The sequence below is a fragment of the Somniosus microcephalus genome, chromosome 18, assembly GCF_052327205.1.
Source record: "Somniosus microcephalus isolate GS21.2 chromosome 18, FLI_Smic_1.0, whole genome shotgun sequence".
Lineage (NCBI taxonomy): Eukaryota > Metazoa > Chordata > Chondrichthyes > Squaliformes > Somniosidae > Somniosus > Somniosus microcephalus.
Genome location: NC_141004.1, coordinates 17,112,784 through 17,137,334, shown reverse-complemented (window position 1 = coordinate 17,137,334; position 24,551 = coordinate 17,112,784). Strand labels below are relative to the sequence as shown.

The 24,551-nt window shown below is 45.5% G+C and overlaps 1 protein-coding gene across 2 annotated transcripts in view; it reads right to left on the bottom strand.

The window, feature by feature from the left end:
- Positions 1–648: 648 nt before the first annotated feature.
- Positions 649–24,551, bottom strand: part of golt1a (golgi transport 1A) — a 44,264-nt gene continuing 20,361 nt past the window's right edge. Inside the window, exons 5-6 of one of the 2 annotated variants that reach the window (XM_086011111.1) lie at positions 20,123–20,210; positions 649–1,737 (exon numbers count right to left, since the gene is read on the bottom strand). In XM_086011111.1, coding sequence (XP_085867237.1) covers positions 1,730–1,737; positions 20,123–20,210 — 96 coding nt within the window. In that variant the 3' untranslated portion in view covers positions 649–1,729. The remainder of the gene's footprint in view (positions 1,738–20,122; positions 20,211–24,551) is intronic. The other variant, XM_086011112.1, reaches the window with a different exon arrangement.

Sequence of the window (24,551 nt, the reverse complement as noted above, 5' to 3'; positions counted from 1 at the left end):
AGGGAACAGCTGAAACCGTGGAGTCTCAATCCTGCATGTAGTCAATTGTTAAAGATTTTAAAAAGTCAAATTTTAAATTTTGAAATGTTCTTATTCTTCTTTTCTGTCTCTTTTAATCCAATTGTTCATTCCCTCTTTATTTTTATTTCTGTATCTGATTTGACTCTAATTCACCCCATTTCCTTCCCCGTCGATTTTCTGTTTCTTTCTCAATCCTTAAATCTGATTGGTTAAGGAGATAGACAGTTGGTCCCGCCGTTCACTGAGGTCTCAGATGCTCCGTTGCCCTCTCCGTGCCGCTCCACCGCGCCCTTCCAGTAATTTACAGCACAGGAATATTTTGAGCTGAAGGACACAGAAAAAAAGTCTAAGCAACGGGGAATGCCGTGAGATGCCTCACTCCAGCAAGATCCAGCCCATCATCGAGTCACGGCAACGTGTGAAGCTGAAACAGATTAAAGATACGTAGCCAGGATGTCTCTGAATGAGGCCAGCTCTTGATACAAAGCCTTAAAGCACCCGCCGAAACCCAATCTGACTACAGATCTCACCTCCAGGACAGAGTTGGGGAGCCCTTCATTAGCACCTCCAGCCTGATATCCATAATAAGACCCATGGGCACAGAAATACACACATACACACACTGAATGAAACTTGTCAGGTATAGTTCAATTTAAAAAAATAATTGAGTCAAAAGCTGAATTACAAACAAACATTCTGATGGACATTCTATACCAAGTCAGATTATCAGGTGAATCTGCCACTCCGCTTAATTGAAACAGATTTAACACACGTCCGATGACATTGCCTCAAATGAGGAGAGAGGAGAGGGAGCTGGTATTATACACAGAAATTATGGTCTGCTGGCTGCAGCGTGAAGCCATCCCAGTTCCTCACCAGGAAGAGGATCCATGGTGGCGGAGAAGCTTGCAAAGGGAAAGGTTGGAGAAAAGATAGGAGAGAAGGAAACGGAAGAGAAAGGTCAATAATACATTTCTCAGTAAGAAAGCAACAACAACAACAACTTGCATTTATATAGCGTCTTTAACGTGGTAAGACGTTCCAAGGTACTTCACAGGAACGTTATCAAACATAAATTGACACCGAGCCACAGGAGGAGATACTGGGACAGGTGGCCAAAAGCTTGGTCAAAGAGGTAGGTTTTAAGGAGCGTCTTAATGGAGAGAGGTGGAGAGGTTTAGGGAGGGAATTCCAGAGCTTAGGGCCTCGGCATCTGAAGGCACGGCCGCCAATGGTGGAGCGATGAAAATTGGCGATGCGCAAGAGGCCAGATTTGGAGGAGCGCGGAGATCTCGGAGGGTTGTGGGGCTGGAGGGAGGTTACAGAGAAAGGGAAGGGGCGAGACCATGGAGGGATTTGAAAACAAGGATGAAAATTTTAAAATCGAGGCGTTGGTGGACCGGGAGCCAATGTAGGTCAATGAGCACGGGGTGATGGGTGAACGGGACTCGGTGTGAGTTAGGACACGGGGCAGTGAGCACGGGGTGATGGGTGAATGGAAATGAAAGGGAAGCCGTTGATTGGTCCATTGGAATAAACAGCTTTCCTGTAACCTTGAGCAGGGGCAATGTCCAGTTTGTACATAATCTTGGCCCAATCTGAATCTGGTGCAGTGAAGCTGTATATCAGTCATCTTCTTCAATTGCTTATTCAGCTTCACAGTTCCTTGGTTTGTCTTCACACCAAAGAGCCTTGCTCACTAAATCTCTTAAACACCTAGGGGGAAAAAAAAAACAAGCAGAGGTGATGAGGACTCAAAATTGACAAGGTTCTTGTCTGTCTGCTATCTCCCCTTCCCATCAGTTACAGCTTGGAAACTGATCACATTCTGTTCCCTTTTTCTTAAACGTTAGTCTATAAAGAAGTATTGAAAGTATTTGATTGAAACATATAAGATCCTGAGGGGTCTGGACAGGGTGGATGTGGAGAGGATGTTTCCTCTTGTGGGAGAATCTAGAACTAGGGGTCACTGTTTAAAAATAAGGGGTCGCCCATTTAAGACAGAGATGAGGAGAATTTTTTTCTCACAGAGGATCGTGAGTCTTTGGAACTCTCTTCCTCAGGGAGCAGTGGAAGCAGAGTCTTTGAGTATTTTTAAGGCAGAGGTAAATAGATTCTTGATAAGCAAGGGGCGAAAGGCTATCGGGTAGGCGGGAATGTGGAGTAATCAGATCAGCCATGATCTTATTGAATGGCGGAGCAGGTTCGAGGGGCTGAGTGGCCAACTCCTGCTCCTCATTTGTATGTTCGTATGTACGTATATTTGTATGTTCGTATGTCCATATGTATGTATGTACATATGTTCGTATATACGTATGTATGTTCGTAGTATGTATGTATGTTCATATGTGCGTATGTTCATATGTGCGTATGTTCATATGTACGTATGTTCATATGTACGTATGTTCATATGTACGTATGTTTGTGTGTTAGTACCTGCACACATTTCACAACGCTGGACCATTTTCAAAGTGCCAATTCGGTGCCCAATTAACTACTGTTTTTATGTTGTGGGTCCCCTGAGAACTGGGAACTGCCTTGAAATTGCACGTAGGACCCCTCCGGCCCAGCAGAAAGATGAGGTGGGATTCAAAACCCAGGTCACAGGGGTTAAAAGACAACGTGCCAGTCAGTTCACTGAATCACCCAGGGTGTTTTATGGTCACACAATCTAGGTTGACATTTCTGCCCCAATACTAAGGGAGTGCTGCACTGTAGAAGGTGCCATCTTGGGATAAGATGTTCGGCCGAGATCCCGTCTGCTCTTGCAGGTGGATGTAAAAGATTCCGTGGTACCTTTTGAAGAAGAGCAGCGGAGTTCTTCTGGTATCTGGCCAACAGTTATTCCTCAACCAGCATCATTAAAATTGATTATCTGCTCATTTATCATATTGCTGTTTGTGGGACCTTGCTGTGCGTAAATTGGCTGCCATGTTTTCCTACACTACAACAGTGACGACACTTCAAAAGTACTTCATTGGCTGTGAAGCACTTTAAGTTGTCCTGAGATGGTGAAAGGTGCTATATAATTGCAAGTTTGTTCTTTCTTTACATGTGGCCTGAGAGTTTTTAATAGCGTAGGAGATAGCTCTTTGTCTAGCACGCTTAATAATAAATGCACACAACCCAATATATATAAATAAAAGTTACTGTACAGTATGATGTCGAGCTCCTTAATATATTAATGCTTTAAATCTTGTTGATGGTTATTAAGTGACTTGTGGGCAGCGATGGATTCTGAGTGCAAAAATAGATTGGTTTATCACACCCTCAATAAAAGATCCTGTTGTATTGAGAGTATAAAAATAATAAACTACACAGCAGATAGAGTTTGTGAAAGAAGGTTTGAAAAATCTTCCACCAGGGATGTTAATCATTTGAAATAATTCTTGAGAATTGCTGGTATATTACCCCCTATATGTTTCTTTGAAGCAACCTTATTGGAACACACAACGATATTAGGACTCTGCAGTACAGAGGAAATTTAGAGGAGCTGGCAAATTCAATGGGGGAAAAAATAGGTCATTTGCTGTGTATTTTCTAGGACCTCAACCGTTTCTGATAGAGAGGCACTTTACATTAAAAAAAACACACAGGCCTCAGCAGAACACCTTATTCAAAAGATGGCACCTTCTACAGTGCAGCACACATAGAATTATAGGATCATAGAAAGTTACAGCACAGAAGGAGGCCATTTCGGCCCATCATGTCCGCGCCGGCCAACAAAGAGCTATCCAGCCTAATCCCACTTCCCAGCTCTTGCTCCGTAGCCCTGCAGGTTACAGCATCCCAAGTGCACATCCAAGTACTTTTTAAATGTGGTTAGGGTTTCTGCCTCTACCAGCCTTTCAATCAGTGAGTTCCAGACCCCCACCACCCTCTGGGTGAAGAAATTTCCCCTCAAATCCCCTCTAAACCTTCCACCAATTACTTTAAATCTGTGCCCCCTGGTTTTTGACCCTTCTGCTAAGGGAAATAGTTCCTTTCTATCCACTTTATCTCGGTCCCTCATAATTTTATACACCTCAATAAGGTCTCCCCTCAGCCTCCTCTGTGCCAAGGAAAACAAACCCAGCCTATCCAGTCTTTCCTCATAGCTAAGATTCTCTACTCCTGGCAACATCCTTGTAAATCTCCTCTGTACCCTCTCTAGTGGAATCACATCTTTCCTGTAATGTGGTGACCAGAACTGCACGCAGTACACTAGCTGAGGCCTAACTAGTGTTTTATACAGTTGAAGCATAACCCCCCTGCTTTTGTATTCTATGCCACGGCTAATAAAGGCAAGCATTCCGTATGCCTTCTTAACCACCTTATCTACCTGGCCTGCTACCTTCAGGGATCTGTGGACATGCACTCCAAGGTCCCTTTGCTCCTCTACACTACTCAGTGGCCTACCATTTAATGTGTATTCCCTTTCCTTGTTAGCCCTCCCCAAATGCATTACCTCACACTTCTCCGGATTGAATTCCATTTGCCACTGTTCTGCCCACCTGACCAATTTATTAATATCTTCCTGCAGTCTACAGCTTCTTTCTTCAGTATCAACCACACAGCCGATTTTAGTATCATCTGCAAACTTCTTAATCATACCCTTTATATTCAAGTCTAGATTGTTGATATCCTTAGTATTGTATTGAAGTGTCAGTCTAAATTATGTGATCAAGATTTTGAAGTGGGGCTTGAATAAAGAAAGACAGACTTGCATTTATACAGCACCTTTCACAACCTCAGGATGACCCAAAGCGCTTTACAGCCAATGAAGTACTTTTTACGAAGTGGAGTCACTGTTGTAATGTGGGAAACGCGGCAGCCAATTTGCACACAGCAAGCTCCCACAAACAGCAATGTGATAATGACCAGGTGATCAGTTTTTTTTAGTGATGTTAGTTAAGGGATAAATATTGGCCAGGACACCCGGGGAGAACTCTCCTGCTCTTCTTCGAAATAGTGCCATGGGATCTTTTATGTCCACCTGAGAGAGCAGACGGGGCCTCGGTTTAATGTCTCATCCGAAAGACGGCACCACCGACAGTGCAGCACTCCCTCAGCACTGCACTGGAGTGTCAGCCTAGATTTTTGTGCTCTAATCTCTGGAGTGGGACTTGAACCCACAACCTTCTGACTCAGAGGCAAGCGTCCTCACTCACAGGTGGAGGTAAAATATTCCATGGCACTATTTTGAATAAGAGCAGGGGTGTTCATCCCCGGTGTCCTGGCCTGTATTTATCCCTCAGCCAACCTCACTAAAACAGATTATCTGGCCAGTTATCTCATCACTGTTTGTGGGACCTTGCTGTGCACATACTGGCTGCTGTGCTTCCTACATTACAACAGCGACTACACTTCAAAAAGTACTTTGTCAGCTGTAAAGCGCATTAGGACGTCCTGCGGTCATGAAGGGCGCTATAGAAATGCAAGTCTTTCTTTTCTTACCTTTCTCAATATCTGGTTTTGGGGTGGCAGGGGGAGGGGGGTGGGAGAGAGGGAGGAGGAGCATTCATCCAATTCGTGTGGTCTGGAATTAGATCCCAGAGATGGAAAGATAGTGTGCTAACACACTGCTGCAACCAAATCTCTATCCGATGATGCCTGTAGGCTGGAATCAGGCTAGATTCTCTCTATTTGATTTAATAGTCGATGCTGGACTTTAAAATAATTGCCTTCCTCCTTTCTTGGATTGCAAAACGTTTGTGTGGGAGTAGCTTTAATATTAATATTGATGGTGCACATCAATGAGACATTGGATTAACATTCCTGGTAGTTGTGGAGCAGAACATTGTCAAGCTAACTATTAAAGTGGACAAATGTAAGAAGTCACACAACACCAGGTTATAGTCCAACAGCTTTATTTGAAATCACAAGCTTTCGGAGCGCTGCTCCTTCTTCAGGTGAAGTGGAGAAATGCATAAAGACACAGCTTATATAGTCAGAGAATCATGTCAGATGTTTACAGGTAACCTTTCCAACTGCCATTTATCACACCTCGGCAGAGAGATAATCACAGCAGTCAAAGGTGTGAATGGTGTCCAAACAGGTCAGTCAGGGAAACATTACATCAAAGAACAATGAGGTGGGGTCACAAGGGGTCAAATATTGCAGATGCTGGGGTCTGTATGAAAAACAAAAAAAGACAGAAAACATTTTTTTTGGCTGGAAATCACAGCAGGTCCGGCCGCATCTGTGTAGAGAGAACAAGCCAATGTCGACACGAGTCTGGATGACCCTGCATCAGGTGGGGTTACATGTAGCGTGACATGAACCCAAGATCTCGGTTGAGGCCGTCCTCATGGGTGCGGAACTTGGCTATCAGTTTCTGCCTCCCCCTGCCACCCCAAAACCAGTTTCTGCTCGACGATTTTGCGTTGTCGTGTGTCTCGAAGGCCACCTTGGAGAATGCTTACCCGAAGATCGGACACCACACAACCCTGCCACAGCAACCTCTGCAAGACATGCCAGATCATCAACACAGATACCATCATCACACGTGAGGACACCACCCACCAGGTACATGGTACATACTCATGTGACTCGGCCAACGTTGTCTACCTCATACGTTGCAGGAAAGGATGCCCCGGAGCATGGTACATTGGCGAGACCATGCAGACACTGCGACAACGGATGAACGGACACCGCGCAACAATCACCAGGCAGGAGTGTTCCCTTCCAGTCGGGGAACACTTCAGCAGTCAAGGACATTCAGCCTCCGATCTTCGGGTAAGCATTCTCCAAGGTGGCCTTCGAGACACACGACAACGCAAAATCGTCGAGCAGAAACTGATAGCCAAGTTCCACACCCATGAGGACGGCCTCAACCGAGATCTTGGGTTCATGTCACGCTACATGTAACCCCACCTGATGCAGGGTCATCCAGACTTGTGTCGACATTGGCTTGTTCTCTCTACACAGATGCGGCCGGACCTGCTGTGATTTCCAGCCAAAAAAAATGTTTTTTGTCTGTTTTTTTGTTTTTCATACAGACCCCAGCATCTGCAATATTTGACCCCTTGTGACCCCACCTCATTGTTCTTTGATGTAATGTTTCCCTGACTGACCTGTTTGGACACCATTCACACCTTTGACTGCTGTGATTATCTCTCTGCCGAGGTGTGATAAATGGCAGTTGGAAAGGTTACCTGTAAACATCTGACATGATTCTCTGACTATATAAGCTGTGTCTTTATGCATTTCTCCACTTCACCTGAAGAAGGAGCAGCGCTCCGAAAGCTTGTGATTTCAAATAAAGCTGTTGGACTATAACCTGGTGTTGTGTGACTTCTTACATTTGTCCACCCCAGTCCAACTCCGGCATCTCCACACCATATTAAAGTGGACACATTTATTCATAGAATTATAGAATAGTACAGCACTGAAGGAGGCCATTCGGCCCATCGAGTCTGTTGTGTCCGTGTATAATAAGACACAGACTGCAGGAGAACGGTACAACAGGTGTTTACTCAACGTGGCTCACTCTGGAACTGAACTGTACAGATTATTACTCAGTGCTATATACAGGTGTGGTCACCGCCGGTACTGCAGTATACATGAGCTGTAAAAGATAGTTCCCCACTTAAAGGTATATACACATTACAATTCCTCCCCTTTTAAATTAACAGTACCATAACACTCTTAACAATTAAATATCAAACTTATTACAATTAACACTTTTAACATGCAACATTAACTGAAAATAGTCTATTTATATATTCAGTCTTTGGGGAGGCTTCCTGATCCTTTCTGGATAGCGCCTTTCCCGAGTGTCTTGCTCTTGGTGCGGAGGCGATTCTGGCTCCCTGTCGTCAGTTGGTTCATCAGCTTCCGATGTTACTGTTTCTGGGGTAGATGCGACCTGTACATCGGGTTCATCACCAGGTACGTATGGGCGAGGCATGGGGTTGACTTGTTCCAGTGACTCTAGGATCTGGTCAGCATGGCATCTCATGATGCTCTCCCCAACGTCCACTGTGTACATTAGTGGGCCCTGCCGTGTGCATATCGTTACTGGCTGCCATTTTTCTGTTCGGTAGTCGTGGGCCAAGACTGGTTGCCCTACATTGAAGCTCCTTGTTGGCTTCTCATGGATGTGCTGGAATTGCTTACTCTCAACATCTCTTCGTACGTTTGGTCTGAGCAAATCCAGGCGAGATCTTAACCTTCGGTTAAAGAACATCATGGCTGGGGCCTGGTTGGTGACTGCATGTGTCGCATTCCGGTAGGCGAACAGGAAATTGTCCACCTTGTGCTGCAGTGGAATGTTGTCATTGTACATAGCCTTTATTGCCTTCTTAAAGGTTTGTACGAACCTCTCAGCCAATCCATTTGTGGCTGGATGATACGGGGCGGATGTGTAATGCCTTACCCCATTCTTTTTCAAGAACCTCTGGAACTCTTTGGACACAAACTGTGGTCCGTTGTCGGAGCAAATCTGTTCTGGCAAGCCATTCCTGGCAAAAATGGTCCGTAGGACTGCAATAGTTTTCTCCATGGTGGTGGAGGACATTTTGATGACCTCAGGCCATTTCGAGTGCGCATCCACGGCTATTAAAAACATTGAGTCCATGAATGGACGAGCAAAATCAATATGCACCCGTTGCCATGGAGATGAGGGCCACTCCCATGGGTGTAGAGGGGCCTGTGGTGGTGCATTTTGGACTTTCTGGCATCCTGAGCAGCTCTTGGTCAGGTCCTTGATTTCTTTATCGATTCCCGGCCACCACACATAAGCACTGGCTAGGCTTTTCATTCTTACCCCTCCCAGATGACCCTCATGAAGCTCATTGAGCACTCTATCTCTCAACTTGGGTGGAATTACCACTCGGGATCCACACATCAAGGTCCCCTGGCACACTGACAGCTGTTCTCTCCTTGTCGAGAATGCTGGCAACAGTGAGTCGCCATGTGCTGGCCATCCCTTCACCGTCAAATCATATACCCGAGACAGTGTCGGGTCATTTCGGGTTTCCTTTTCGATACAAGCATTAGTTACCGGTAGGTATTCAACTATAGTCGAATGGAATATTTCGACAGGATCCACTGCTGGTGCTTCCTCCACAGTAGGCAGTGGCAGGCGTGATAGCCCATCAGCATTTCCATGTTGTTACGTGCCCTTATATTCAATCTCATAGTGGTGCGCCCCTAGAAAAAGTGACCATCTTTGTAGTCGTTGCGCAGTCATCACCGGAACGCCCTTCTTCGGATTAAAAATGAAGACAAGAGGCTGGTGATCAGTCAGCAAGGTGAATTTCTGCCCGTGCAGATAGTGATTGAACTTTTTAACTCCCCACACTAGGCTGAGGGCCTCCCTGTCAATCTGGGCGTAGTTACGCTCGGCTGAGGTTAGTGATCGTGACGCAAAGGCTATTGGCCTCTCTGAGCCGTCCGAGAATTTGTGCGACAGCACCGCTCCAATGCTGTAGGGTGACGCATCACATGCCAACCGAATTGGTAATGCTGGGTTGTAATGGGCCAATACCTCTTTCGATGTGATTAGTGTTTTGCTCTTCTGGAAAGCTCGTCTACATTCGTCACTCCACTTCCATGGCACCCCAGTTTGCAGTAGGGTGTTCAGTGGGTGTAGTATTGTAGACAAATTTGGCAAGAACTTATGGTAGTAGTTTACCAGCCTGAGGAACGACCTCAGTTGTGATTCATTTTCCGGTGCTGGAGCTTTGACTACTGCCTCAATCTTCTCTGGGGACTTATGTGACCCCTCTTTATCGATAACGTGGCCACAATACGAGATCTGTTTTCTAAAAAACTCGCATTTGGGGCGGTTAGCTCGGAGCCCATATTCCTACAATCTAGTGAGCACCTGCTCCAGATTGGCAAGGTGATCACTGTCATTTTCGTCCGTGACCAGGATGTCGTCCAAATAACACTGGGTCCCTGGGATCCCTTGCAGGACTTGTTCCATCGCCCTCTGCCAATTAGCCAGAGCTGATGCTACCCCGAATACCAGCCGGTTGTATTGGTAGAGACCTTTATGGGTGTTGATTGTGAGGTATTTTTTTGATGCTTCTTCTACCTCCATTTGTAGATACGCCTGGGCCAGATCAATCTTAGTGAAGCGTTCCCCTCCAGATAGCGAGGCGAAAATATCTTCAATCCGCGGAAGTGGATATTGTACGGTGTGAAGGACCGGGTTCACTGTTACCTTAAAATCCCCACAGATGCGAACCTTCCTTGGTTCCCCAGGCATGCTGCTCAACGACTTTTTCATCATGGGGATGATGGGTGTAGCCCACTCGCTCCAGTCTACCTTGGACAGTACACCTGAACGTTCCAGAGTCTCCAGCTCTGCTTTGACGGCTGGGTGGATTGCATAAGGTACCGGCCTGGCCTTAAAAAATTTTGGACTTGCGTTTTCTTCAATTTTGATCATCGCTGTCATGCCTTTTAGTGTTCCGAGTCCTTGCTGGAACACTTCTTTCGCGTCAGTTAGGATCTTTGACAGTCACCCAGGTGTGACGCCGTCATCCTTTTTGTCAGCCACAGTCAGTGCCTGTATGGAATGCCAATCCAGTTGTATTTTCCAGATCCATTCACGTCCCAGTAATGGTGGTCCTCCATCTTGCAATACATACAGGTTTAGTTTTGGTGTTTCCTTACCGTTATATATAACGGTCACCCTTATTTTTCCTTTGGGGTAGACTTTTTGCCCCGTGAACGTCTTCAAAATAATTTTTGTGTCTCTCAAGTGTATGTGTGAGAATAGCCGCTCGTAGTCCCGTCGGTTTATGAGTGTTAGGGCTGATCCTGTGTCTAATTCCATCTTTACCTGGACTCCTGCTATCTTGAGAGTGACCCAAATGATTCGGTGATCCTCCGTTGTGATCACATTATGTAGTTTCAGACAACTCAGTTCCCTGCTTTCGGAGTCGTTATCACTCTTTTGTTCATCTGAACTATTCTCCGTCATCTTATGTACCTTCTGGTACTTTCCTTTGGTAGGTTTCTTATTGCTGGTTTTCTTTCCCGACCTGCAGACTCGTGCTATGTGTCCTACTTTTCCACACTGTCTGCACACTTTGTCTTTGAACCAGCAATCATTCTGGTCGTGTGTTGTTCTGCCGCAGAGATAGCACTTCTCTGTTCGATATGACATTTCGTTTGTGCCATATTCTTGCGGTCTCTGTTGTATCTCTGCAGCGCCCCGTGCTGCTGCTTCATATGATACCGCAATGCTGAAAGCCTTTTTCAGCGTAAGGTCCTTTTCAGATAAAAGCCGTTTCTGGGTTCCTTCACTTTGAAGCCCACACACAAACTTGTCCCTTAAGGTATCTGCCAGTCCCGCTCCAAACTGGCAGTGTTTCGATAGTTTGCGCAGTTCTGTTAAATAATCAGCATTGCTTTCATCCTTATGCTGGTTCCGTTTGTGAAACTTGAATCTTTCTGCTATCAGCAGCGGTGTGGGGTTTAAATGTTCCTGTAGTATCGTTACTATGTCTTCAAAACTCTTTTCCATTGGCTTCGTTGGGGTTACTAGATTTCGTAATAAACCATACATCTTTGCACCCATTAAATTTAACAATACCGACGCTTTCTTGTCATCTGACACCTCATTTGCCTTGCAGTATACCTCTATTCGTTCAACATATGTAGTCCAATCTTCGACTTCATTGTCAAATGCAGTGATACTGCCACTCTTCAGCATTTTGGGTGTGGTTTAAAATGGCGTCTCTCAATGGCTTAAAATGGCATCTCCCGCGCTTTCCTTCCTCCCCCGCTGCTGCCAACGCCACTCCCGGCGGTTCTCGTGGCAATGGCGGCGCCCTCGCAGGTTTCTGTGCGTCTCTCTCTCCTTCTCTTCGACGCTGCTCGGCCCCTGAACACCGGCTGCGCCCTGTGCGCTCTGCCCTCTCTCTCTCTCTCCCCCGTCGACGCTGCTCGGCCCTTTGCTGTGCCGCTCGGTCGGGCTCTAGCCCGCCGCTGTCCGGGAAGGGTCGGCGCACTACCTGTTGCCAGCCCGTTTCGCTGGACCACCTCGACTGGAAAGCCAAGCCTGGCTCTCGACAGCCTCCCCCGCAATTCTCGAGTCTCTGCTGGATGACTGGGCGGTTGCCCGTGGTCAACGCCTGAGTCTCTGGCCTTGACCTCCAATCCACTGATCTCCAGGAACGAATCCCCGGGGGTTGATGCAGAGTTGCAGGTAGGTTCGAACTTCCCTCGTCGCCAATGTTGTGTCCGTGTATAATAAGACACAGACTGCAGGAGAAATGGTACAACAGGTGTTTACTCAATGTGGCTCACATTGGAACTGATCTGTACAGATTACTACTCAGTGCTATATACAGGTGTGGTCACTGCCGGTACTGCAGTATACATGAGCTGTAAAAGATAGTTCCCCCCTTAAAAGGTATATACATTACAGAGTCTGCGCCGGCTCTTTCGAAGAGCAGTCCAGTTAGTCCCACTCCTCCGCCCTTTCCCCATATCCCTGCAAATTCCAATTCCCTTTTGAAGGCTACTACTGAATCTGTATCCACCGCCCTATCAGGCAGTCCATTCCAAATCCTAACCACTCGTTGCGTAAAACAAGTTTTTCCTCATGTCGGCTCTGATTCTTTTGCCAATCACCTTAAATCTGTGCCCTCTGGTTATCAACCCTTCAGCCACTGGAAACAGTTTCTATTTATTTACTCTATCTAAACCCTTCATGAGTTTAAACACCTCTATCAAATCTCTTCTGAGCCATCTCTGCACCAAGGAGAACAACCCCAGTTTCCCCAATCTATCCACGTAACTGCAATCTCTTATCCCTCATCCATATAATGATAACCACAAATACAATTTTAACAATTTAGTCACCGTTTCAAACTTAAAAGCAACTCACAGTCCTCACTTATCTTCTCATCACTATGGCCAGTTCTCCTTGAATCTTAATAAAGTCCTTCATTAATATGCATCAAAAACATTAAACACACACTCATCTTAAATTTAAGGAAGGAAAGGAATTATTTACAACTACACTGATAATGAAAACAGCTTAAACCTCAAACCAACCTTTGTTAATGAAAGCAACACAGATGTGTTTAATTGGGAACATTTTCCTTTGGGAAGCATTGCAGCCGTGAAACAGAGAACACATTATGGCAGAGAGAGATAGAGAACATCACCACACAGAAAGACAGAGAACATCAGCGCAGGGAGAGATAGAGAGAACATCACCGCATGGAGAGTTAGAGAGAAACATCACCTCGCAGAGAGATAGAGAGAACATCACCGCAGGGAGAGATAGAGAGAAACATCACCGCACAGAAAGACAGAGAACATCACCACATGAAGCGATAGAGAGAACATCACCGCATGGAGAGATGGAGAGAAACATCACCACATGGAAAGATAGAGAGAACATCACCACATGGAGAGATAGAGAGAACATCACCGCATGGAGAGATAGAGAGAAACAGCACCGCATGGAGAGATAGAGAGAACATCACCACATGGAGAGATAGAGAGAACATCACCACATGGAGAGACAGAGAGAACATCACCACATGGAGAGATAGAGAGAAACATCACCGCATGGAGAGATGGAGAGAACATCACCACATGGAGAGATAGAGAGAACATCACCGCATGGAGAGATACATCACCGCGTGGAGAGATAGAGAGAAACATCACCTCGCAGAGAGATAGAGAGAACATCACCGCAGGGAGAGATAGAGAGAAATATCACCTCGCAGAGAGATAGAGAGAACATCACCGCAGGGAGAGATAGAGAGAACATCACCACATGGAGAGATAGAGAGAAACATCACCGCATGGAGCGATAGAGAGAACATCACCGCATGGAGAGATGGAGAGAAACATCACCACATGGAGAGATAGAGAGAAACATCACCACATGGAGAGAGCGAGAGAACATCACCACATGGAGAGATAGAGAGAAACATCACCACATGGAGAGAGAGAGAGAACATCACCACATGGAGAGATAGAGAGAAACATCACCACATGGAGAGAGAGAGAGAGAGAAACATCACCGCATGGAGAGAGAGAGAGAACATCACCACATGGAGAGATAGAGAGAAACATCACCACATGGAGAGATAGAGAGAACATCACCACATGGAGAGATAGAGAGAACATCACCACATGGAGAGATAGAGAGAACATCACCACATGGAGAGATAGAGAGAACATCACAGCATGGAGAGATAGAGAACATCACCACATGGAGAGATAGAGAGAACATCACCACATGGAGAGATAGAGAGAAACATCACCACATGGAGCGAGAGAGAAACATCACCGCATGGAGAGATAGAGAGAAACATCACCGCATGGAGAGATAGAGAGAAACATCACCACATGGAGAGATAGAGAGAAACATCACCACATGGAGAGATAGAGAGAACATCACCACATGGAGAGATAGAGAGAACATCACCACATGGAGAGATAGAGAGAACATCACCACATGGAGAGATAGAGAGAAACGTCACCGCATGGAGAGATAGAGAGAAACATCACCACACGGAGAGATAGAGAGAAACATCACCACATCGAGAGATGGAGAGAAACATCACCACACGGAGAGATGGAGAGAACATCACCACATGGAGAGATGGAGAGAACATCACTGCATGGAGAGATAGAAAGAACATCACCACATGGAGAGATAGAGAGAAACATCACCACACGGAGAGATAGAGAGAACATCACTGCATGGAGAGATAGAGAGAACATCACCACATGGAGAGATAGAGAGAAACATCACCACATGGAGAGATGGAGAGAACATCACCACATGGAGAGATAGAGAGAACATCACCGCATGGAGAGATAGAGAGAAACATCACCGCATGGAGAGATAGAGAGAAACATCACCTCGCAGAGAGATAGAGAGAACATCACCGCAGGGAGAGATAGAGAGAACATCACCACATGGAGAGATAGAGAGAAACATCACCGCATGGAGCGATAGAGAGAACATCACCGCATGGAGAGATGGAGAGAAACATCACCACATGGAGAGATAGAGAGAACATCACCACAAGGAGAGATAGAGAGAACATCCACTGCATGAAGAGATAGAGAGAACATCCACTGCATGGAGAGATAGAGAGAACATCCACTGCATGGAGAGATAGAGAGAACATCACCGCATGGAGAGATAGAGAGAACATCACCGCATGGAGAGATAGAGAGAACATCACCGCATGGAGAGATAGAGAGAACATCACCGCATGGAGAGATAGAGAGAACATCACCACATGGAGAGATAGAGAGAACATCACCACATGGAGAGATAGAGAGAAACATCACCGCATGGAGAGATAGAGAGAACATCACTGCGTGGAGAGATAGAGAGAACATCACCGCGTGGAGAGATAGAGAGAACATCACCACATGGAGAGATAGAGAGAAACATCACCACATGGAGAGATAGAGAGAACATCACTGCATGGAGAGATAGAGAGAAACACCACCACATGGAGAGACAGAGAGAACATCACCGCATGGAGAGATAGAGAGAACACCACCGCATGGAGAGATAGAGAGAAACATCACCGCATGGAGCGATAGAGAGAAACATCACCACATGGAGAGATAGAGAGAACATCACTGCGTGGAGAGATAGAGAGAAACACCACCACATGGAGAGATAGAGAGAACATCACCACATGGAGAGATGGAGAGAACATCACCGCATGGAGAGATAGAGAGAACACCACCGCATGGAGAGATAGAGAGAACATCACCGCATGGAGAGATAGAGAGAACACCACCGCATGGAGCGATAGAGAGAAACATCACCGCATGGAGAGATAGAGAGAAACATCAACACATGGAGCGATAGAGAGAAACATCACTGCATGGAGAGATAGAGAGAACATCACCACATGGAGAGATAGAGAGAACATCACCACATGGAGAGATAGAGAGAACATCACCACATGGAGAGATAGAGAGAACATCACCACATGGAGAGATAGAGAGAACATCACCGCATGGAGAGACAGAGAGAACATCACCACATGGAGAGATAGAGAGAACATCACCACATGGAGAGATAGAGAGAACATCACCACATGGAGAGATAGAGAGAAACATCACCGCATGGAGAGATAGAGAGAACATCACTGCGTGGAGAGATAGAGAGAACATCACCGCGTGGAGAGATAGAGAGAACATCACCACATGGAGAGATAGAGAGAAACATCACCACATGGAGAGATAGAGAGAACATCACTGCATGGAGAGATAGAGAGAAACACCACCACATGGAGAGACAGAGAGAACATCACCGCATGGAGAGATAGAGAGAACACCACCGCATGGAGAGATAGAGAGAAACATCACCGCATGGAGAGATAGAGAGAAACATCAACACATGGAGCGATAGAGAGAAACATCACCACATGGAGAGATAGAGAGAACATCACTGCGTGGAGAGATAGAGAGAAACACCACCACATGGAGAGATAGAGAGAACATCACCACATGGAGAGATGGAGAGAACATCACCGCATGGAGAGATAGAGAGAACACCACCGCATGGAGAGATAGAGAGAACATCACCGCATGGAGAGATAGAGAGAACACCACCGCATGGAGCGATAGAGAGAAACATCACCGCATGGAGCGATAGAGAGAAACATCAACACATGGAGCGATAGAGAGAAACATCACTGCATGGAGAGATAGAGAGAACATCACCACATGGAGAGATAGAGAGAAACATCACCACATGGAGAGATAGAGAGAAACATCACCACATGGAGAGATAGAGAGAACATCACCACATGTAGGGATAGAGAGAACATCACCGCATGGAGAGAGAGAGAGAAACATCACCACATGGAGAGATAGAGAGAAACATCACCACATGGAGAGATAGAGAGAACATCACCACATGTAGGGATAGAGAGAACATCACCGCATGGAGAGATAGAGAGAACATCACCACATGGAGAGATAGAGAGAAACATCACCACATGGAGAGATAGAGAGAAACATCACCACATGGAGAGATAGAGAGAACATCACCACATGTAGGGATAGAGAGAACATCACCGCATGGAGAGATAGAGAGAACATCACCGCATGGAGAGAGAGAGAGAAACATCACCGCATGGATAGATAGAGAGAACATCACCGCATGGATAGATAGAGAGAACATCACCGCATGGAGAGATAGAGAGAAACATCACCACATGGAGAGATAGAGAGAACATCACCACATGGAGAGATAGAGAGAACATCACCACATGGAGAGATAGAGAGAACATCACCACATGGAGAGATAGAGAGAACATCACCACATGGAGAGATAGAGAGAACATCACCACATGGAGAGATAGAGAGAACATCCACTGCATGAAGAGATAGAGAACATCACCACATGGAGAGATAGAGAGAACGTCACCACATGGAGAGATAGAGAGAACATCACCACATGGAGAGAGAGAGAGAAACATCGCCGCATGGAGAGATAGAGAGAACATCACCACATGGAGAGATAGAGAGAAACATTACCACATGGAGAGATAGAGAGAACATCACCACATGGAGAGATAGAGAGAACATCACCGCATGGAGATTTAGAGAGAACATCACCGCATGGAGAGATAGAGAGAACATCACCACATGGAGAGATAGAGAGAACATCACCACATGGAGAGATAGAGAGAAACATCACCACATGGAGAGATAGAGAGATCACCACATGGAGAGATAGAGAGAAACATCACCACATGGAGAGATAGAGAGAAACATCACCACATGGAGAGACAGAGAGAACATCACCATAGAATCATAGAAAAATGATGATACAGAAGGAGGCCATTCAGCCCATCGTGTCCGTGCCGGTCAGAAAAGAGCTACCCAGCCTAATCCCACCTTCCAGCACTAGGTCCGTAGCCCTGTAGGTTACAGCTCTTCAAGTGCACATCCAAGTACTTTTTTAATGTGATGAGGGTTTCTGCCTCGACCACCCTTTCAGGCAGTGAGTTCCAGACCCCCACCACCCTCTGGGGGAAAACATTTTCCCTCATCTCCCCTCTAATCCTTCTACCAACTACTTTAAATCTATGCCCCCTGGTTCTTGACCCCTCTGATAAGGGAAATAGATCCTTCCTATCCACTCTATCTAGGCCCCTCATAATTTTATACATCTCAATTAAATCTCCCCTCAAGGAAAACAACCCCAACCTATCCAATCTTTCCTCATAGCTAAAGTTTTCCAGCCCTGGCAACATCCTTGTAAATCTCCTCTGCACTCTCTCTAGTGCAATCGCATCCTTCCTGTAATGCGGTGACCAGAACTGCACGCAGTACTCAAGCTGTGGCCTAACCAGTGTTTTATACCGTTCTAGCATAACTTCCCTGCTCTTATATTCTATGCCTCGCACGCCTTTTTAACTACTTTATCAACCTGTCCTGCTATCTTTAGGGATCTGTGGACATACACTCCAAGGTCCCTCTGTTCCTCCACACCTCTCAGTATCCTCCCATTAATTGTGTATTACTTTGCCTTGTTGCCTCTCCCCAAATGCATTACCTCACACTTTTCCGGATTGAATTCCATTTTGCCACTTTTCTGACCCAACTGACCAGTTCAGCGATATCTTCCTGCAGTCTGAAGCTTTCCACCTCACTGTCAGCCACACGGCCAATTTTTGTATCATCTGCAAATATCTTTATCATGCCCCCTACATTTAAGTCTAAATCATTAATATATACAACAAAACGTAAGGGACCGAGTACCTGTGGAACCCCACTGGAAACAGCCTTCCAGTCGTAGAAACTCCCAACCATTACCCTTTGCTTCCTGCCACTGAGCCAATTTTGGATCCAATTCGCCACTCTCCCTTGGCTCCCATGGGATTTTACCTTTTTGATCAGCCTGCCATGTGTGACCTTGTCAAAAGCCTTGTTAAAATCCATGTAGACTACATCAAATGCATTGCCCTCATTGAATTCTTTGAGGAGGTAACAAGGAGAGTCAACCAAGTTAGTCAGACACGACCTTCCCTTAACAAAACCATGCTGACTGTCCTTGATTAATCCGTGTCTTTCTAAATGAAGGTTTATACTGTCCCTCAGAATTGATTCCAGTAATTTGCCCACCACCGAGGTTAAACTAACTGGCCTGTAATTGCTCGGTTTATCCCTTCCTCCCTTTTTAAACAATGGTATAACGTTAGCAGTTCTCCGATCCTCTGGCACCACTCCTGTAGCCAGGGAGGATTGGAAAATGATGGTCAGAGCCGCCGCAATTTCCTCCCTTGCTTTTTTTAATAGCCTCGGATATTTTTCATCTGGCCCTGGCGATTTATCTACTTTCAAGGATGCTAAACCCCTTAATACTTCCTCTCTTGTTGGCCCAGAAATTCGGGTCGGAGGCTTCCTGCGGGTGTTGAGCTGTGGGCCCCCGTGGAAATCCAATCCTGGGCCTGCTCCAACTGCCGGCACGCAGTGCTTGCGTATCCCAGGGGCGCAGTTAGTTCGATGCGTCCCCTGGGATCACGTGGACCATGGAGAGCCAATCGGAGCAGGGAATGCTTCATTCATAAGTTTGACAGGAAGGGCTGTCAAACTTATAAATATTACAAGCCCCAAAACATCACTAAATCTTCAAATACATTTTTAAAAAACATCACATTTTTTAAATAAACTATAAATTACATGAAATAACTATTTTAAACAATAATTTAAATTTTTGAAAAAAATAATTTTATTTTCTAACGGGGCTAAAAATAAACTTACCTTTCTTTAAAGTATTTAAAAATAATAAACCTGTGGAAAAAATGTTTTAATTTTAATTCATTCACCACTTACCTTGTAAAAAGCAGGCCTTGCGACTGCTTTTTACATGTCTAACTTCTGGAGACTTACCCTCCGGGGAAAACCTGCAAAATAAATGTAAGTTCGATGCACACGCGCAGCTTCTCCCGCGCACGCGTTCGAACTCTGAACCCCTTCTTTCAGGGGAACGGAAGTGCCGGTTTCCCGCGCATGCGCAGTGCATGCAGAAAACCGGCACTTCCATTGAGCTTACAGGTGAGTACCCCATGCGTACTCACCCATGGGGACCCGAATTTCTGGGCCAATATGTTTATCCCATCCAATATTTCACTATCTTCCTCCTTACCTTCAACGTCGGCATCGTCCCCCTCTTTTATGAATACAGATGCAAAGTATCCATTAAGCAATGGCAAAATTCTGCGGATGTTGGAAATCTGAAATAACAACAGAAAATGCTGGAAACACTCAGCAGGCCAGGCAGCATCCGTGGAGAGAGAAACAGAGTTAACGTTTTGGGTCGAGGACCCTTCGTCAGAACAGTTCTGAAGAAGGGTCTCCGACCTGAAACATTAACTTTTATTCATTAAGCACCTTACCCACATCCTCTGCCTCCACACATAGATCACCATTTTGGTCTCTGATAGGCCCTACTCTTTCCTTAGTAATCTTCTTGCTCTTTATGTAATTATAAAAAATCTTTGGGTTTTCTTGCCAGTATTTTTTCATGCCCTCTTTTTGATTTCCTAATTTCACCTCTACACTTTCAATACTCCTCGCTGCTTTCTGCAGTATGGAGTACCACATGGAGAGATAGAGAGAAACATCACCACATGGAGAGATAGAGAGAACATCACCACATGGAGAGATAGAGAGAACATCACCACATGGAGAGATAGAGAGAACATCACCACATGGAGAGATAGAGAGAACATCACCACATGGAGAGATAGAGAGATCACCACATGGAGAGATAGAGAGAAACATCACCACATGGAGAGATAGAGAGAAACATCACCACATGGAGAGATAGAGAGAACATCACCACATGGATAGAGAGAACATCACCGCATGGAGAGATAGAGAGAACCTCACCACATGGAGAGATAGAGAGAACATCACCGCATGGAGAGATAGAGAGAACATCACCACATGGAGAGATAGAGAGAACCTCACCACATGGAGAGATAGAGAGAACATCACCGCATGGAGAGATAGCGAGAACATCACCACATGGAGAGATAGAGAGAAACATCACCACATGGAGAGATAGAGAGAAACATCACCTCGCAGAGAGATAGAGAGAACATCATTTCACGGGACAGACAAACACCATATTACCTCGCAGGAGAGCAACTAAAATTTCTCAAAGTAAGAAACATTTTGACAAAGCACATATGATGGGGAAATTGAAATTCAATTTCAGTGCAAAGTTCTTTCCCTAATTTCCAATCAGCCACTGTGGCAATATCTCACTGGAAGCAATTCCAAAAACTCCCTAAAACATCAACATAGTTTTATAAAAAGAAAGACTTGCATTTATATAGCACCTCAGGACATCCCAAAGTGCTTTACTGCAAATTAAGTACTTCTGATGTGTAGTCACTGTTGTAATGTAGGAAACGCAGCAGCCAATTTGCGCACAGCAAGCTCCCAGAAAATGCAATGTGAGAATGACCAGATAATCTGTTTTTTAGTGATGTTGACTGAGGGATAAATATTGGCCAGGACAACTCTCCTGCTTTTCTTTAAAATAGTGCCATGGGATCTTTTATGTCCACCTGAGAGAGCAGACAGGGCCTCAGTTTAACGTCTCATCCGAAAGACGGATCCTCCGACAGTGCAGCACTCCCTGGAGTGTCAGCCTAGACTATTGTGCTCAAGTCTCTGGAGTGGGACCTGAACCCACAACCTTCTGACTGAGAGGTGAGAGTGCTGCCCACTATTTTTTTAATTAATGGGCCAGAAATTTGTGACCAAATGCGTGAGTACGGTCTGGGTACTCACGCATCTGGCCGTTGGAAATGCCGGCGTTCAGCATGCACAGCGCATGCGGGGAACGCCGGCATTTCCAGTCCTCGGAACGAAGGGGTTCATAGGCACAGCGCGTGCGACTGCACAGGCAGCACTTGCGCAGTGAACTTCGTCGATTTCATTCATGGATTCAGTGAGGGTAAGTCCTTACAAGTTACACTTGAAAAAAGCATGTGTAAAGTTGTTCCAAGGCTGCGGAGGAAGATATATTTTATCGTGGAGCTTCTGAAAGGCAATATTTTTGTTTGGGAAAGGGTGGGAAGTTATTTTAAGAAATTTTAACTAAGTTTTAAAGTTTAATTTTTTTTTTATTTTTTATTTTTTTATAAACGGGTTTTCAGAACGGTAGGTAGAAGGAGCAATTGTGGCTGTGTGAATTGAATGTGAAAATGAGTGTTCTAAAATGAGTAATGTAACATTTCCAGCACTTTTAAGAAAGAAACTTTTCATCAGTAATAAGTAATTATGTATGTATGTCCGCATATATTCCTTTACGTATATGTATGTATGTTTTATATTCCTTTACTTATGTGTATGAATGTATGTTTTTAATTATGATTTTCCAATAAGTTACTTTCTCTGAAAGTCATAATTAAATAATACATTCATACACATAAGTAAAGGAATATATACATAACACGCAAAGGAATATATACAGACATACATACTTTCAGAAGCTCCACGATAAGAAATATCTTCCTCCGCAGCCTCTGGAGCAACTGTACCCATGCTTTTTTCATGTGTAAGTTGTAAGGACTTGACCTCACTGAAAGCATGAATGAAAGCGGCGAATTTTACTGCGCACGCGCTGCCTGTGCAGTCGCACGCGTTCTGCCTCTGAACCCCTTCGTTCAGAGGACAGGAAATACCGGTTTTCCCCACATGCACTGTGCATGCTGAAAACCGGCATTTCCTCCGGCCAGACGCGTAAGTACCCCGACCGTACTCGCGCATTTGGAAGGGAATTACTGGGCCAACATTTTACATGTCAATAAAATGAAAAATTTAACAATTGCACGATTTGCCCCCTCGCATCTGCGACTGAGGGTCCAAGGAGGTGCATTGCGCAAGAGGTCATCGTCGTACGTATCCTCACACTGTTCCCTTTCGGGAACTGTATGAAGTGGTGGAAGGATTTATGGCCGTGATTAACGCTCATTCCGTGACCGTAACCATCTTTGAACCAGCCATTAGGGTGGTTAGTCCTATGGCGTGAGGGTTTTACGGGCTCCCACAACCCATCTGAGGGGGGGGGGCCACCCACACCCACGGACGCAAGTATCCCGCTGGATGTCCACCCAGAATTTATAGTTGGAGCTCCGACTCCACTTGCCGGGACTGTCTGGAGTGGGGTTCGAAACCCTACTCCTTCTGGCCCAGCGGCGGGGATGCTTACTGCTACGCAAAAGGCCCACTCCGCACAAAAGGTGACACCCATACGTTTCCTGCGCCTTTTCCCTCCCCGTGACTGGAGCCCTATGCTGCCATTTGAAAGACCAAGCTATCATCTGCCCTTTTTGCGGCGCCTTTGACTTCTCATTACCAATGATGAGCAGGCGCTGCGCCTCCACCTCCTTGAGGAGATTGCTGAGGTCATCATCAGTTCAATTGTGAGTTCTTTTAATGCCGTAAATTGTGCTCATTCCAGCCATTTCACGTTGCTAATCGGATTGGGCCTTTGGCATAGTGGTAGGATCCCCGCCGCTGGGCCAGATCAGGGTAGGGTTTCGAACCCCGCTCCAGACAGTCCCGGCAAGTGGAGTCGGAGCTCCGGCTCTAAATTCTGGGTTGACATCCAGTGGGATATTTGCGTCCGCGGGTGTGGGTGGCCCCCCTCCTTGTATAGCTTGTGGGAGCCCGTAAAACCCTCCCGCCATAGGACTAACCGCCCTAATGGCTGGTTCAAAGATGGTTACAGTCACGGAATGAGCGTTAATCATGGCCATAAATCCTTCCAGCACTTCATACAGTTCCCCAAAGGGAACAGTGTGAAGACACGTATGACGACGACATTGCTAAATAAATAAATGGAATTAAAAAAAATCTTTTAGGGCTTTTAAAAGTCTTTAAATTGCTTTAATTCTGTTTAAAACTACTTCAGATTCTTCAAAATAATGTAAACGTTTTTAAAAGTTTATAAAAGTTACCAAAAGCTTCAAAAAACTTCCAAAAACCTATTTAAACTGCTGCTTTGCATGTAAAAATGCTTAGCAGCTTGGCAGAAACATTGGGGGCGTGTCCTGTTAAACTGAGACCTCAAGGGGCGTGTCTCAGTTGCACAGCGCGCTCCAGGCTTCGCGCTGGCTGCACTCCTGGGCGGCGTGACGTCAAACGCTGCCTGGGATTCTTCAGATTCAAAATGGAATTCCAGGCGTCCCTGGAGGTGATCGGCAGGCGCGTCGGGTAAGTGCAAATCGGGACCTTGCACGCGCGGCAAGCCCCGTTCACGAATTTCTGGCCCATTAATATACTTTATTAAACATTAAGAACATTTACAACATCGTGATCATTTCATTGTATGATAGAAATCAATTCCGCCGCTCTGCACAGCCATTCCGCCACCACATTTTAACATCAAAACCTGAAGTTTAATTTGTCTCCTGTAACATACATTAATCGATTGTACTTTAAAAATTGGTTGTAAAATACTATACTTAAATTCCTTTCTGAATAAAACATCCACAGAGCCTTATAATGATCTTTTAGCTTATATTTAAAATACTCTTTTAGATTGATTCTCCTCC